The sequence below is a fragment of the Musca domestica genome, unplaced genomic scaffold (genome assembly GCF_030504385.1).
Source record: "Musca domestica strain aabys unplaced genomic scaffold, Musca_domestica.polishedcontigs.V.1.1 4, whole genome shotgun sequence".
Taxonomy (NCBI): domain Eukaryota; kingdom Metazoa; phylum Arthropoda; class Insecta; order Diptera; family Muscidae; genus Musca; species Musca domestica.
The window spans coordinates 14,208,629-14,226,556 of NW_026712328.1; the positions used below are offsets into that span (position 1 = coordinate 14,208,629).

At 35.1% G+C, this 17,928-nt stretch overlaps 2 protein-coding genes across 2 annotated transcripts; one reads left to right on the forward strand and one right to left on the reverse strand.

Moving 5' to 3' along the window:
• Positions 1-8,539: 8,539 nt before the first annotated feature.
• Positions 8,540-14,453, forward strand: LOC101888538 (contactin). Its single transcript, XM_005186224.4, has 9 exons — positions 8,540-8,689; positions 9,153-10,082; positions 10,157-11,028; positions 11,303-12,107; positions 12,172-12,338; positions 12,408-13,280; positions 13,339-13,507; positions 13,579-13,896; positions 13,959-14,453. Exons 2-9 carry the CDS (start codon positions 9,254-9,256, stop codon positions 14,063-14,065), a joined length of 4,140 nt encoding a protein of 1,379 aa, XP_005186281.1. The 5' UTR covers positions 8,540-8,689; positions 9,153-9,253; the 3' UTR covers positions 14,066-14,453.
• A 1,094-nt stretch (positions 14,454-15,547) lies between these two features.
• LOC131804272 (uncharacterized) lies at positions 15,548-16,765 on the reverse strand. Its single transcript, XM_059126877.1, has 3 exons — positions 16,402-16,765; positions 16,167-16,342; positions 15,548-16,104 (listed from the first exon to the last, which is right to left on the reverse strand). Exons 1-3 carry the CDS (start codon positions 16,678-16,680, stop codon positions 15,681-15,683), a joined length of 879 nt encoding a protein of 292 aa, XP_058982860.1. The 5' UTR covers positions 16,681-16,765; the 3' UTR covers positions 15,548-15,680.
• Between the last annotated feature and the right edge of the window lie 1,163 nt (positions 16,766-17,928).

Here is a 17,928-nt window from a genome sequence, read left to right on the forward strand (position 1 = left end):
TGTCATTCCGTTTGTAACTCCTCGAAATACTCATGTCAGACCCAACAAAGTATATATATTCTTGATCAGCGTAAAATTGTAAGTCGATTGAGCGATGTCCGTCTGTCTGTTGTAATCACGCTTTCTTTCGAACTAATTGAGATAGATGGCTAAAATTTGGCACACGTGTTTATTTTGCCAGTAGACAGGTTAAGCCTCCATATAACGGCACCCGCTGATATCCGATATTTTAATGATTTTAGCGACATTCTTCACCGGAATTGTTTCAAATTTGGTATTTGAAGTATGTAATGGATACTACAGGAGGAGTAGTTTTAAATTACGCATTTAGAGTTCGTAGGGTGCAGGTCCAGGTCTTCGTTTAGGCCACATATATCAGTACCTCCCAATATTCGATATTTTCATGATTTCAGCGTCTTTATTACCGAAGTAGTTTCAAATTACGTATTTAGAGTTCGTAATGGGATCTACAGTCTATAGATCCTGTCTATGCAGGTACAGGTCTTCGTATAGGCCCCATATATCAGTACCTCCCTATATTCGTTATTTTGACGATTTTAGGTACAATACTCACCGAAATTGCTTGAGATGTCGGATTTGAAGTTGGTAATGGATGCAACAGCCTGTGACAGAAAATTTGCTATGCAGGTCCAGGTCTTAGTATAGCTCCGATATTACGGTACCTCCCTATATTCGGTATTTTGATGAATTTAGCTGGATTATTTACCGTTTTTTCAAGTTTCGAATTTGAATATGGTAATGGCTTATGACAAACTATGCCTATGTAGGCCCACGTCGTATAAACCCCAATATGTTTTTAAATTTTTAACAGAGTTTTTAACTGATTTTATTTTTGGAAAATTTCCAAATGGTCGAGGGTATTCAAAGTTCGGCCCGGCCAAGCTTACTGCTTTTTAACTTTATTTAGGTTCTGTCATTTCTCTTACTTCTTCGTCTTCGTTTTTCTACCCCACACCATACATTTTTTTTACCCCACACCATACATATGGTCTGTTCCAGTGCCTGCAAGAATCTACTAGTTTTGCAATTTTCTTCGATATCATAAAGGGAAAATCGGTTATCGTAGTAAAAACTTTTACATTCTTGCAGTTCTGGAACAAACCAATAGTCATTCCGTTTGAAACTCATCGAAATAATCATTTTAGACCCAACAAAGTATATATATTCTTGATCAGCGTAAAAGTCTAAGACAATTTAGCCCTGCCAGTCTGTCCATCTGTTGTAATCACGCTTCAGTCAAAGCGAATTAAGGTAGGAAGCTAAAATTTTGCACAGATCTCTCTTTTGTCTGCAGGCAGGTCAAGTTTGAAGATGGGCTATATCGGTCCACGATATCGTATAGCCCCCATATAACGGTACTCCTCAATATTCGGTATTTTGATGATTTTATCTACACTTTTCAATGGAATTGTCTGAAATTCCACACAAGGAAATTTTGACATTTTATTTGGTTTTTAAAACATGCAGGAATACCTTGTTATTGCGCGATTTTCATGACAAATCTAGAAAAAATTATGGTACTATGAACTGTCCATGGCAGAAGAATACAAGTAGACGCATCGACACAGCTGCTGCGACAATGAACCGTCAAACCAATTTTGAAATTGTACTTTTTGAATGAAAAACTATTCAAATTTGTAGAAACTGTTAAAAAATGCATACCATAACAACCTCCGATTGGCGTCACATATGAAAACATATATAAATCTACTTATTTTTGAAGAAACATTGAAATATTTTTGACATATATATATGTTCTCAATCGTTGATACATATACCTGTATTCTTTTACCATGGAACTGTCCAAATACTTCAGACGAAACGTCAAACTTTTTTACGTTTATATATTCTTTCGATTTTCATGACAAATCTGTTTAAAATGATGGTACCATGGCAGAAGAATACAGGTAGATGCATCAACGCTTGGGAGCATTGATATGTCAAAAAAATTAAATGTTTTTTTAAATATAAGTAGATTTTTATATGTTTTCTTACACTACGTCATTCGAGAGGCTATTATAATTCGCGTTTTTCAACAATTTTATAAATTTAAATAATTTTTCTACGTTTATATATTCAAAATCAATGCAACAAGTTGTTTTATTTATTTGGTAATAAACTATTTGTTGAATTTGTTTTGATAGTAATTCTGACATTACAATCCATTATGGAAGGCCTATTTAATTTCCAACTTAGCCAACCTTCTCTTCCGTGGTAGAAGATTACTTTGATGTGTCAAAAATTTTAAAATGTTTTTTTTTAATAATTACAAATTTATAAGATTTCTTATACGACACCCATGGTACAATAAGGAGGTAGAACAGGTTCGTAAAACTGCAGAAATAGAGCCCTGAGGCTATGCCCGCTTACTGTCGGACTCGTTCAAAATTATATGTCACAAGTTGTTTTCATTTTTTCATATTTTTCCAGATTTTTAAAATGAAATGTCTGGATTTTCCCTCGAAAATATGATCCAAACTGTTTAATCTTTCAATTTCATGGCTAAATTGGTTAATAGCTTAAATGCGCGAGCCGCAATCTACGTGTCTTCCTACCATTGGTTTTAAAAATATTTTGTTTTCATTTTTCAAAACAATAAATACATACAAAAAATTGGTCGGGCACACTTAGAAAAAAATTGTAATCAGATGATAGCTCTACCTTACCTTTTTATTGTACCATGTACGACACCAATCGGAAATTCTTATAATATACAAGAACCCCTTATATACTCCTAATACCGATTTTGAAACAAATCCTATAGAAAATGTCGTTATGGAATCGTTAAAATACCGAATGTCAAGAGAAAATGTCAACCTATATAGACAACATTTTGACAAAGAAGGTAGAACTCATTTCGAAATCTAAGTACCGAATTCTCCTATACGAAAAAACCAGCCACAAGCTGGCTTATGTCAGCCAATTATGCGTTTTATGTATTTCCACCCTTATCGTCTGATAGCAGCTTAAGGGTGGGAATACATAAAGCGCATATTTGGCTGGCTTAAGTCATCGGCTGGCTTCTTCGTAGAGGAACAAAGGAGTTTTAGGTTGACTTAGTTCGATTTTGGCCCTAGGCTCCTTTGTTCATTTCCAAAGAAGCGTTACGAGCACGTGTTGAGAGTGACAAAGCAAAACTGCACATTTTTTTCTAAGCGCAATAATTATTGTCAAAAAAAAAAATAAATTTATTGAATAAAAATAAACTTGCAGGCATCACATTGCAGTATTTGTTGCATAAAGATGCCTGGCACTGTTCCACCAGACATGGACTGTGATGTCGTTGAAGAGGAAGTGGCGTCAACATCCAATGGTGCTGTGTTTACAATTAATAACAAAGTTGCGGCAAACAAGAATACCAACGACAGAAAGAGGCAGCGGATTGATAAATGCAACTTGCCAATTAACGTTGATATATCAGATTTATCTAAAAGATTGTCAAGTCATAATCCAAGCGATCAAAACAAATATGGCATTTTGGGAGTCCTAGCCGACATGGATATTGAGGGCACACCTCCTGTAAAAAAAACCAAAATTCCTGCCGAGGATGGAGCGAAGAAGCCTGTAAAAACAAAATGGTGCCCACCAATTTTTGTTTTTAACGTTAATATCAAAACACTGATTGATAAGTTAAAAGATACAATACCTCCAGGCACATTTAAAATTAAAAACATTAATAAAAATAAAAGTAAAATTTATTTTTCAGACCCCACTGTTCATTTGTCAATGATGTCAATTCTCAGGGATAAGAATATACATTCATATTCTTTTACACCAAAAGAACTCAAGCAGGTTTCGCTTGTACTGCGGGGTCTCTATGGAAACTACGATGATGATTATGTAAAATCAGAATTGGACCAAATCGCGCCAAACACTGTTGCAAATGTGACAAGGTTCAAAACAAAAATGTCCATCAAGAAACAATTGGACACTGGGCTTTATCTAGTATCTCTTTTGCCAGGAAAAACGTTAGGTGATATCTCCCATATAAACGAATTTGAGTACACAACAATTTGGTGGGAAAAACCGAAGAAAAAGGACAATGACATTCAATGTCACAGATGCCAGAGGTGGGGCCACATCTCTCGGAACTGTAATTCCGCATACAAATGCGTTAAATGTGACCAGGAACATGGTCCTGGAGAGTGCAAGAGGAATCCGTCGGATTCATCCAGTCCATATTGCAGCAACTGCGAGGAGTTTGGACATCCGGCTAATTTTAAGGGATGTCCAATGTACAAAAAGTATGCCACCGCCAGACAACAACATCAAAAAAAGATCACTGAAGTCAAAAACCAAGCAATTAGTAACATAAAAGAGGCATTGCGGCCATCTGTAGTATTACCTGGTACTAGTTTTGCCAGTATGCTCAGAACACCACCTTCTGCAAAGACACATCAAAAACATACGCCATCAAAACCAAAAGTAATCGAAGAATTCCTCAAATTAGTGAACGTTTTCTTACAGCCTGAGGAATTATCACTAGAAGAAGAGGTAGATGTATTTCTATCAAATTACAATACAATGACAAAAGTAGAAGCTAAGTCTGAATTTCTCCGGCTTCTAAATAAAGTTAAAAGCACTTATGGACCATAAGTCAATAAGTCTTTTAACATTCAATGTCAGATCTCTCGTCGACAGAAGTAGGCAAATTGATCTGTATAATATTCTACGTCAAAACAATATAGATATTGCATTTATACAGGAGTGTCATTTGAGAAGAAATAGAAGAATTAAAATACCAAATTATCATTTTATACGTGACGATTCATCTGTGGGTGTTGCAGTTGTGATCAAGACCAATTTTATATATAATCGGGTTGTACCTGATAATGTGACATTTTTCACATCGTTAATCAAGACGGAAATCAAAATGAACAACGAAAGACGAAAGTATATAGTTGGTTCGGTTTATATACCATGCCACTACAACACCCAACTTCTTGAAGCCGATTTGAATAATCTCAACACTTTTCTTGATAACTACGACGGATTTATCCTTGGAGGTGATTTGAACTCTCGTAGTCCAGACTGGGGCGACTCCGTTGAAAATTCAAATGGTAAGGTTTTAAAAAAATGGCTAAATGAAAATATTCTGAATGTAAACAGGATCTGTGACTCTTCGCCGTCATACCCTAACGGTCCGTCATATCTAGACCATTTTATTGTCAGTGCCAACCTAGTACACAGTAATCTGGATAACTGTAGAATTTCATCTTTACCTACCTTCTCAGATCACTTTCCAATCAAACTAACTATGGACCTTAGAAGAGTTGAATTCATCATTAAGCCTTCAAGGATGTATACCTCATACAGAGACACAAATTGGAACAGTTTTCAATGTGATATAGACCAAGAAATGGAGAGACTGATGCCTTCTACCAGAAGAAACTTATCCAACCAAGAGATTGATAATCTAATAAGTGAATTCAATAACACCATATCCACACTTCACACTAATCATTCGACCTCTATTGAAATATTAGACTCTAAATTTCCACTGTCTGAACGAACGAGAAAACTGTATAAAATGAAGCACCAATGGCAGAAGGAACTTAAAAAAATTTTCCACAGATGCGGAAATAGACTTAGCCGTGAGTATGCCATTTTATCTAAGCAAATACAATTACTTAAGGTAATAATAAAAGAGTCCGTGAACATAGAACAAGCCAAACATTTCAGTAGCAGGTTGGAAAACATAAAACCTGGTCCATCGGCATTTAAAGAAATATATCGCATTTCTGGCAAAAGAAAATCTCCATTTTGTCAAAGAATAATACATAACAATAACATAATCACAAATACCAATGAAATTGTTGAGTTATTCCAGAACCATTTCTCATCTACTTTTCAACATTCGTCTCCACAACAACCTGTAGCTGACCTTGATGCGAGAATATCCTCTGTCACCGGTGCAGTCCCTGAGCACATTTACTCATTTGATAGCTCCTTTCAATCTCTCAATAACACTGACAGCTTCCACTTCACAAAGGCTGGGGAAGTTAGAAATATTGTCAATAATATCAACAATAAGAAGTCTTGTGGACCAGACGGATTATCAAATTTTATTATAAAAAAACTCCCTGAAACTGCCTTCACTTTTTTGGCAATAATATTTAACAATTGCATAAACAATGGATACTTTCCTACTGCGTGGAAAGCAGCTAAAATAATCCCCATTAAAAAGAAAACTGACAGCGAAACTGTCTCTGATTTTCGACCAATTTCATTGTTATCAAACATTGGCAAAGTCCTGGAGAGGATAATGAAGGGCAAGATTGAAAACGGCTTCATAATTGATCCTGTACCTAATTTTCAATTTGGATTTAAGCAGGGACACTCAACACAACATGCACTCATTAAGTTTCATCACGATATCACCAAAAACCTAAGAAACCAAAAATGTACAGTAGCTATATCACTAGATATAGAAAAAGCCTTTGATTCAGTATGTCACAGTGCCATCTTATATAAACTTGTAGAGCTGGAAACAGACCCATACATTGTTAAACTTATACAGAGTTACCTGTGTAACAGAACGTTTACAGTACAAATTCAAGATAAATCTTCATCAATTGGTCCTGTGAACAGTGGGGTCCCACAAGGAAGCGTGCTAGCTCCATACCTCTTTAATCTGTTTCTCAACGATTTTCCCCATGTCGTACAAAATTCACAGGCTATATTATATGCAGATGATTGTTTAATATATGCCCATGATAGCAACCCCGCAGAAGCACTAAATAAAGCTGCTTACCACCTAGGAGTAATTAAAGAGTATTATCAGTCCTGGAACATTAAAATAAACGCCTCAAAGTCGGAAGCCATTTGTATACGGAATGCTTCTGGGAAATGTCCTCAAAAAGTAGTTCCTGAAAGCAAAAGACTGCAACTGATTCTGGACGAAATTGAAATCCCATTCCACAGCAATATAAAATATTTGGGTATCCAGTTTAACAAACTTTTAAAATTCAATACACATGGACGTTCTGCGATACAGAAGGCGAAGCGTATATCTGGAGCCTTTTCTTACCTGTTTAATAACCAATATTTGCCGCAGAAAACAAAACTTCTTATGTATAAAGTTGCCATTAGACCTATTTTGCTATACGGATTCCCAATCTGGTTCACTATTTCTCCTATAGTGGCCAAAGAATTGGAAGTCTTTGAAAGAAAAATCCTCCGAAAGTGCATTAACAAACATTACTTGTGTCATGACAAAAAGTACTCCAATAGTTTTGTATATGAAACGTCTGGAGTTCAGCCGCTCTGTAACTATGCATTTAATTATCAAAAGCTATTTATCGAAAGATTGGCCACACATGAGAATGATTTGTTAAAAGAAATCTTTGAATATGAAAAGTTACTGCGCTGGTCTGGATCGGCATACATATCACCTGTTGGAATCATAAACGAAAATCTGGACATCGGTCCAGAAACATACACACTTCCAGATTTTTATAAAAAAACAATACCTGGCTCGAACCGGGGCTAATCTAAACTACCTAAAAAAAACCTAAATTAATATTTATAATAATATTTTAACATGTTGCTTATAAGCTTAATATTATGAGCGCTCGATTTACATATACATGCACATATATTTGATTTAAACAAACTGTGATATTTTTTATGTACGAAACACACACTTTTTAACTTTACTGTTAAATCATATCTCTGTTGTACATTGCTTTAACAGATCGTTGTTATCTATTTATTAAGTATTGATTAGTATTTTAAGTTATTTATTTTGTAACAGACTATAAAGCGCTGTTTGTCATTCCAAGGCCGTGAGCAAGCCTTTCAAGAATTTATCATTTAATCGAAACGTTCATGTTTTATATAAATTGTCAAAAGTGCACAGTAGCATACCTCGTCGACATAGTGTATTAGAACAAGACGATAATAATTCTAAGGTTATATGTTATCATTCGAACTGCATAACACTATCACATAGAAAAAGAAGAAGACTCAATAAAAAATTTACTTACTTACTTACTTACTTTCCAAAGAAGCCAGCCGATGACTTAAGCCAGCCAAATAAAGCTGGGAATACATAAAGCGCTTAGGCTGGAAACACATAAAAAGCATATTTCGTTGGCTTAAGTCACCGGCTGGCTTCTTCGTAGATGAACAAAGGAGTTTTAGGTTGATTCAGTTCGATTTTGGGCATAGGCTCCTTTGTTAATTTCCGAAGAAGCCAACCGATGACTTAAGCCAGCCAAATATGCTCCAGCCTTATTTGGCTGGCTTAAGTCATCGGCTGGCTTCTTCGGAAATGAACGAAGGAGACTAGGGCCAAAATCGAACTAGGTCAACCTAAAACTCCTTTGTTCATCTACGAAGAAGCCAGCCAAATATGCGCTTTATTTATGTCCAGCCTAAGCGCTTTATATATTCCCACCTTAATATAAATATGAATTTGGAAACTTTACGTAGTTCAATTGGTGGCATGTCGTCGATAATATCGATAGCACAATTATCAATCGATAATCCCTTTTAAAGAAAATATCGATATTGTCAATGGAAATGCATCGATTGTTTGCCAGCTCAATCTCTTTCAATCTTCATCTTTGTTTTTTATTTGAAGCTTGTGTATTTTCGTGAAAGATATTTTTTTTTTATAAATTTTATAAAAAATATATTAGACTACTATAAGAATTGTAAAACGGTAATATGTTCAATAAGTAATTTACAACATTGAAAACTATATAGACCAATAAATAATATACCAGAATATACAGTGCTGCGAGTTAATTAAGAATTAAGGTGTGGTTTGGGTGTAAGTCAGGCTTACAAATGTATTCAATATATTTTTGTTCATCAAGTGTATCAAGTGTAAAGAGCTTTAAATAACAAAAAGAGGCCTGTCCTGATTACATTTTATAGTTTTAGTGTAGGGTTTATGAAATTATTTAATTAAATTTTTGAAGTCAAGTTTAGATTGAACCACACCTATGAGTCAGTTGTTGTTGTTGTCATTCTTGAGTAGCTTCATATTTACAATATATATGATGTATATGTAGATGTTTGTTCAGCTAACAATTTTAATATATACAATAGGTCTAATTTCATAATTTAACATTCATTTATAAGTGAAATTTCAATGTTTTGACATTTTTTTTCATTTTCAGGTGCAAAGGAAAACAACGAATTTTGTAAAAACATGTATTTTAAATAAAGAGAAATACAGAAAAGATTTCCCGTAGAATCTATATTAAAATCACAAGCAAATATGTTGCATTTAAATACATTGTTTACAACCAATTACTGTTATAGTGCAGTGGCATTTATTTTTGTATTCTGCATTGCATCCTCAAATGGGCAATTAGCTTCCGATCCACAATCATATCAACCTAGATATAATCCACAATATACTAACGCCCAACAGAACACACTCCCCGGTACGACACAGTATGACAACCCACTGCTAACATCATTGCAAGACCAAAATCAATTAGGAGGGAGCACCAACCCAAATAATTACTACGAATCGAATTTGAACCGTCAATTAAACTCTAATAATTTGGGTGGGACAACAAATTACGATCCATTCAGTCGTAATTCTGGATCAAGCGGTGGATACACTTCGACAGGTATAGGCTTTGTTGATTCATACAATGATGAAGATAACTTTTGTCCCGAACACTGGATATCATACCGTCAAACTTGCTACCGCTTTATACGCTCACCAAAACGAAATTGGATGGAGGCAAAGAAAATTTGTAAAGCGTACAATGCCGAGTTAATAAATGTTGACAATGTTGATAAGCACGCTTTCGTTTTGAAGCAACTAATATTACAGAATCAGCGCCAAAATCGGTTTTGGACGTCGGCTCGGCAGACCGGTCCCAATAGCTGGGTTAACGATGATAATTCACCATTCCTAATGGTGGAAGATTCTTTCTCATTCGACGAAGACCAAGCCATTGAAAATGAAGACTTGCACGATAATCGCTTCCTTGTACAACGCAATTACAACAGCGATTTTAATCGGAATCCTAGCCAGTATTTCAATACAATCGGTGGGTCTGCCAATAGGAATCAAAACAGAGGATTTTCTGGTAAGGAAAATAGATCCGTATTTTAAATTACTTCTGAACTTTATGTTATTATGGTATACATTTTACTTGAACAGGTCAATATGGAGACAATGGATTTATACGAGACCGCCTGGTTTATGGCTTTTCAAAACTTAAAGATAGGTGGATGTTTATGCCTGCTTACGATTTTGAATTAAATTTGTTCATTTGTGAATCAAAATTATTGCACAATCCGGAGAATATTAACCTAAAATCTGATGAAAAACGCCCCTTTCATTATGGAATGGATATACGAGATGCTGAGAAAATTCCACGCGGTCCCTACTTTGTAAAGCAGCCAAATGACACAACTTTTGATACAAGCAAAAATCGTTTAATTAATGACGTCACCTTAAGCTGTCTAGCTGGAGGATACCCAACTCCAACATACAGTTGGTACCGTGAAGTTTACGTGAATGATACCCTGGAGTATAAGAGAATAGATCCCATTAAAGATGATCGTTATACTGTTTCCGGTGGAAATTTGATTATATACGACCCTAAGCAAGCTCTAGACCAAGGTGCATATCACTGTGTGGCAGAGAATAAATTTGGTCGTGTTCGATCTGAAAGTGCACATCTCAATTTTGGTTTCATAATGGAATTTAACTTAAAACGTTCCGCTGAAACGGGAGACATGAACTGGGGCAAATCTATTTTCTGCGATCCTCCTCAGCATTATCCGGAAGTTAAATACTATTGGTCTCGCGACAAATTTCCGAATTTCGTGGATGAAGATCATCGTGTTTTTGTTTCTAATGATGGCGCCTTATATTTCTCATATATAGAGATTGTAGATAGGGCCAATTATTCATGTACAGTTCAAACCGTTGTTTCAGATACTGGAAGAAATGGACCTTTCTTCCCACTACGTGTTAAACCGAATAGTAATTATCAGGAATTGATCTTTGCTAATTCGTTTCCAAAGGTGAGTATTATATAGCTTACGCATGTAGTGTTTATAATTATATCTTAGTAATAAAATATTTGTAAGATGTTAGATATGAAGCTTTGTGCTAAATTCTAAGAGCTGTATGTGTTTTCTGGTAGCTCTATTAGAGATTTCAAAACCACCAAATATGCTTTAAACTACCGCGAAACGCATCATAAAAGATTTGTTAAAAACGATGTTTTCAGATAGAAGGAAAAATTTTTAGACGTGCTTGCTTGTATATTTGATACGATATATTTTTTCTTTTTAGGTATTTCCAGAAGCCCCAATTGCTGGCGATGAAATTCGTTTGGAATGTATGGCATTCGGTTATCCAATACCATCCTATAATTGGACAAGGCGGGGCCAACCTTTGCAGCGAAATGCCTATGCAACGAACTATAACCGAGTACTAGTTATCCAAAACGCTACGACAAATGACAATGGTGAATACACTTGTACCATTGCAAATCCACGCAAATCATTGGAGAAATCCGTGTTCATTAATATTCAGATGAAGCCGCAATTTTCGATACCCTTAAAAGACAAAGTGAAAGACTATAATAGTGATGTCACCTTTATCTGTGAGGCATTTGCTATACCTGATGTGAATTACACTTGGTATAAGAATGCAGAGTACTTGGATCCCGAAAAGATTGATAAAGATCGATATGTCATACAAGATAATCTGTTAACCATAAAATACCTTGAGCCAGATCGTGATGATGGCATGTACCAATGCGGCGCTGCTAATCAGCTTAAAACCGCATATTCTTCTGCACAGTTGCGAGTTCTTACAATGAAGCCGTCATTCAAGAAAAGGCCTTTGGAGTCAGAAATTTACGCTGTTTATAACGGTAACACGACGATTGAATGTGATCCAGAGGCAGCACCACGTCCTAAAATACAATGGAAAAAAGACGAACAGCTTATTGGGGCAGGAGGACACCGTCGAATTCTTCCCAGCGGAACGTTAATAATCTCGCCAACATCAAGAGACGACGAAGGTGTTTATAGCTGTGTAGCCTCAAATCTAGCAGGATCTGATGAGTCGCGTGCGCGACTTATTGTTTTGCGTAAGTTGAATTATTTTGAATACTAAAGTCTATAATGCCGATTTTATTTCCCTTCGATATATAGAAGAGCTGCGTTTCATCCAAACTCCGCCACCAAGGATTACCACACAAGTGCAGGATTTGATTTATATACAATGTGAGGCTAGCTACGATGAGCTTTTGGACGTGGCTTACGTTTGGAAACACAATGGAGAAATTCTTCGCAACAACCACGATGGCACAGAACGAATTGTGAGTATTAGTTCAGCGTGTCTTAGATTCGACATGTTCAATTAACATTTTACTTGTTCTTTTTTGAAGATAATCGACTACAATCGTTTGACTGTGCACAATGTTACTATGTTGGATGGTGGCGATTATGAATGCGTAGTGAAATCGTCCGTAAATGAAATTAGTGCCAAGACACATGTTGTTATCGAAGGCGCACCCAGTGCTCCGGGCGGAGTACAAGTTATTGATATTGCAAAGACAAAAGCACTCATAGAATGGGTGGATGGTGGTAACAATGGACGTCCAATCCGCTATTATAATATTTTGGGACGTACGAATTGGAATCGGACGTGGGTAAATGTATCAACACATGTGCAGGCGCGTGAAGTTGATCGCTATACTAACAGACAACAAGCTGAAGTTACAAATTTGACTCCTTGGTCATCGTATGAATTTAGTGTAGCAGCGGTAAATGATCTAGGTATCGGCATACCTTCAGCACCATCTCCTATATACAGTACCCATGAGGATAAGCCTTACATAGCTCCACGCAATGTTGGTGGTGGTGGCGGAAAAATTGGCGACCTCACAATAACCTGGGACCCTCTGCTTCCCGAAGAACAGCATAGTCGTGGTATACATTACAAAGTATTTTGGCGCCTAAAAGGAAAATATGAATGGGCTTCTGAGATTATTGACCGTCACGATCACATAGGCATGGCAGTTGTTAACATTCCTCTGAATAATTATTATACAGAGTATGAGGTAAAAGTTCAAGCTATTAACGACGTTGGCAAAGGCCCAGAAAGCGAACCGGTTACAATATACTCTGCTGAAGATATGCCACAAGTTGCACCACAAAAGCCGATAGCAATAGCATTCAATTCGACGGCATTCAATGTAACATGGCAACCAATTGACATGACTCGTGAAAATATTAGAGGAAAACTTATAGGACACAGGGTATTTTACAAAAGTAACTTAATTATTCTTTGCATACAATAATGTATATAATTTTTAGATCAAATATTGGAAAACCACTCATCAAGAAGAGGATGCCGTTTACTATCTATCACGCACAATAAGAAATTGGGCGTTAATAGTTGGTTTACAGCCCGATACGTACTACTTTGTGAAAGTAATGGCTTATAATGCTGCTGGTGAGGGTCCCGAGAGCGAGAGATTCGAAGGTATTATATTTGTTGGTCATTATCAAAGAGAGTTAAAACTTTATATAAATTTTATATTTTCTTCTTGAAAGAGCGTACATACAGAAAAGCACCACAGAAACCACCATCATCGGTTCACGTATACGGCATCAATCCGTCCACGGTACGAGTGGTATGGCGTTACGTGTCGCCTGCGCAAGATGAAGAACCTATTGAAGGCTTCAAGGTCCGTGTATGGGAAAGCGATCAAAATATGATAACAGCAAACGATACGATTATACCAGTTGGTCAAAAACTTGAGGCATATATTAACAATTTGACGCCAGGAAAAAGTTATAACATGCGTGTTTTAGCATACAGCAATGGCGGTGACGGCCGCATGTCTAGTCCAACATTGCGTTTCCAAATGGGTATGTCTAAATATACTTATAAAAAACATTAAATACATAATGTGTTCTTTTTCATATTTTAGGAAAAACGACGCGAAATCATGCCAACCGGCGCTACAATTTCAATTTGAATACTTTATTGATTGTAACATTTTTAACATTTATATCCACATCTATTTTTAACAATTGATTCTAAATTTTAACATATTTCCGTCCAAGATTTTAACGCACATTCCATTTAGTATTAACTATTGTTAATCGAATATTATGCGAAAATTCCGTCCAAATGTTATGTAACAAATTTGTAGTATAAGTATATCTATATCAGTCTCGAATGCAATTTAATTATTTTATTGCAGAAAATTAGTTATATTTCCCATATATACAAATTTCTATTACACTTCACTCTTAAAGTGCCCTTACTAAGTTATTAAGAAACTTAGCATACTAGTACATACATATGTCCACAAACTTATACATACACTTTTACATACACCTACTAACAAATATGTATTTTTATAGTGTAGTTAGTAGGAGTATGGTTTTGTTTTACATTAAATGTTTTCATTTAAATTAAATGACCTTGTTTTATTTGGTTTATATATATATATATATATATATATATATATATATATATATATATATATATATATATATATATATATATATATATATATATATATATATATATATATATATATATATATATATATATATATATATGTATATATATATCCGAAATTATGTTGTTTTTCAAATGAAGTGGTTTATACGAAGGCTGAGCTTTAACTTGAGCTCATAAAATTTGAACAAATAAATATCTGACGCACGGAAGATCCTAAAATTTAGAAAAAAAATTTAGTGCAGCTATACGAATTTCCGTATATTTAAATGATGTGCCCACTAACGTTTTAGGCGTTCTCTATATGTTGGCCTTTATTTTCAATATACTATTTCTACGATACTTGATTTGGTCTCTATTCGTTGTTTGACCCCTATATACCCTGAACCTATGTGATCCGCATTCTTATCTTCCTCGGCAAGGTCCATATTTTCAAGCTAATCAAATGAAATCATGTCGCATACTGCACTATATCTTTTCAATTGCCGGCCAAACTTACTGCTGAAGATTTATGACTGCAGTTTAATTTTTTTGGTTTCTTTGAAGTTGATCAACTTTTCTTATTGAACCCTGGAAGCAAGGTAGATTTACCCATGGTACAAGAAAAAGGTAAGGTAGAGCTCCCAGCTGATTACAATTTTTTTCTAAGTGTGCCCGACTTCTGCCATTTTTGTGTATGTATTTGTTGTTTTAAAAAATAAAAACATAATATTTTCAAAATCAATGATTGGAAGAAACTTAAATTGCGGGCGCACATTAATGATTCATTCATCTTTCGCGCTAATTGACTCATTTTAGAAATAAACACAAATATCAAATAAATAAAAACAACTTAAATTTTGATTAATACTGCCAGGAAGCGGGCATAGCCTCAGGGCTGTATTTCTATAGTTCTACGAAGCTGTTCTACCTCCTTATTGTACCATGGATTTACCTTGAATGGAATGCTTTTTTCGACGCACCTTATTTCGTGGCAACACCATTTGTTAAAATGAGTACTGCAATGGCGATTGTAGTAATAGTAAATAATTGATCCATTTTGGGAAATAATTTAACTAAATATTTCGATTTATTTATCTAGTGACCCACAAAATAGATTTTCTCAACATTAAGTGTTGAATTGTTGATATAAAAAATAAGCAAAAATATATCATATTTGTATCAATTTAAATATAGCAACAAATTATTTCCAAATATTTTGCCCTTTTATTGATTGCTCCTTAAATCCCCGTACGATTACTTCAGACTCCCACCATCCGACATCTTGATTGAAAAAATTGGATTTTTTGCCCCCATAAAAGCCAGACGGAGATGTACTATTTTTTAAGTAAGGACTTATGTTATCTTCAAATATGTGCAGATCCTTACAACATTTAAATATCATATTTTCCGATTCTGGTTTACGTTTATGAATTAAATTTATTTGAATGTCCTTGCAACTTGATGGTATTGCAGAAAACTCCTTGGGGTACATATTCGACTTCGAATCTTGCGATGATCGAGTTGAAGTCATTGGGTTGTCAAATAATTGAAATTCCAAGTAGACGTTTGTTGGACTTAGATTTTGAGAGAATATGGAATAAAGTGATTCATTCGTTAACAAAGATCTGTAACAAAATTTTTCGTCAATGTAATAAAAAAATAATAATAATGAAATAAAAGCACTTACATTAACGTTTCGTTCAGTTTTTGGGCTTCTATTCGATGCTGCTCCCAATCGTGATTTGTTAGCACATTTTCTATGGGTATATGAATCGTGTAAGATTCTTTCGGTGTAAATGGTGTACCGCCAAACAAAAACCTTAAAGACTTTACCGCTGTCCGTCTAAACGTATCATTTATTGCCTATGAGAGAGGAGTACTTGTGAGTAAAACAATCTTCCTTTTGTTATTTAATACAATACCTCACGCATTGCACTTATAGAGTCTTTTGTAGATTTAGCTAGATTTCGTTGTCTTTGGACTTGAAAATTCTTCACATTATCCAATTGCTCCATATCCTCTTGTTGTTCGTCGTCATCATTCCATTTGTTCACATAATATCTGTACGTTTTGTACACGAATGGTATTTGATTCCGTTGGTACAGCAGCGACTCTAAAACCGAGTTTATAACTTCAGCAATCGTTCCGGCCGTAAGAATATCAACTTCCAAAAACAAATTTAGTTCGACGCGGGAAGACATTTTCGAGGGATTTAAACATTAAATATCGTTTGTATGTATGTGATTACTCCGACATGGCGCGTGGGAAACCAAAATGAAAGACGTACCCTCTGTTATTTACGAATGAGTGTAATGCAAAACCCGAGCGACCTCTGTTGTTTACGAATGAGACATGAGGAAAACGCAATCAGCTGAAGAATTCATTAAATGAGCCGCGAAAGTAGTTGCTTGGATGGCGGCGGTATATCATGTGTATGCGGCGGCGTGCTATGCATGGTTGCTGCAGCCATGGTACAATGAATTCAAGGTAGGGCAGAACTACCATATGATTTAAATTTTTCTTATTTTTCTGGCTTAATATGTCAACTTTATTTGCTTATGTGTGTGTCTTCTTTTCAATAATAAAAAATTGTTCAGAAAATATTCAAATTAAACCATAAGAGATATATAGAACATGATATTGAAAAGAAATTTTGACCATTCATTCAGTTTTCGCGGTTTTAAATTATTTATTCAAAATCAATTCAGAAAGATGTTTGCTTTTTTATTGTTTTGATAGTAATTCTGACATTACAAGCCAAACAGGTAGACCTCTATACTTGCAATTTTTTCAAAGTCGACCTACCTTCTCTTCATTGTACCATATTTTTTTGAACTTCTTACATTGTCAAGTATGTTGGTGGAACACGATGTGTTCATTCATTCAAAGCATGGCAGAATAATACAGGTAGATGCATCAACGCGTGACATATCAATGTCAAAAAAATTGAAATGTTTTTTAAAATATAAGTAGATTTTTATATGTTTTCTTATTCTAAGTTAGAAGGAGGCTATTATAATTCGCGTTTTTCAAAAATTTCAAAATTGGTTTGGCAGTTCATTGTCCCAGCAGCTGTGTCGACGCGACTACCTATATTCTTCTACCATGATTCAAACAAACGAGTACCCATGGTAGAAGAATAAAGGTAGCATGGTACCATGGTACAATGATATCAAGGTAGGGCTATGATACCATATGATTTCAATTTTTTTATTTTCTTGGCTTAATATGTCATCTTTATTTGTTTATGTATGAGTTTTCTTTTCAATAACAAAAAAAAATGTTCAGAAAACATTCAAATTCGGATGTTTTCAAAATGTTTATTTCATAGTATGCATCGACAAAATCTAGAGTTTTTGTAGCGAAATAATCCTTTAGAGATATATAGAACCTGGTTTTGAAAAGGTGTGTTGACCTTTCATTCAATTTTCGCGGTTTTCAATTATTAA

Bases quoted from the DNA above. Each gene is read 5' to 3' on its own strand.
- LOC101888538 (XM_005186224.4), top strand. From the start codon at position 9,254: ATGTTGCATTTAAATACATTGTTTACAACCAATTACTGTTATAGTGCA. The intron at 11,029-11,302 runs GTGAGTATTATA...TTTTCTTTTTAG, and splicing joins TTGCTAATTCGTTTCCAAAG to GTATTTCCAGAAGCCCCAAT. The intron at 12,108-12,171 runs GTAAGTTGAATT...TTCGATATATAG, and splicing joins TGCGCGACTTATTGTTTTGC to AAGAGCTGCGTTTCATCCAA.
- LOC131804272 (XM_059126877.1), bottom strand. From the start codon at position 16,680: ATGTCTTCCCGCGTCGAACTAAATTTGTTTTTGGAAGTTGATATTCTT. The intron at 16,343-16,401 runs GTATTGTATTAA...CCTCTCTCATAG, and splicing joins CTATAAGTGCAATGCGTGAG to GCAATAAATGATACGTTTAG. The intron at 16,105-16,166 runs GTAAGTGCTTTT...ATTTTGTTACAG, and splicing joins AAACTGAACGAAACGTTAAT to ATCTTTGTTAACGAATGAAT.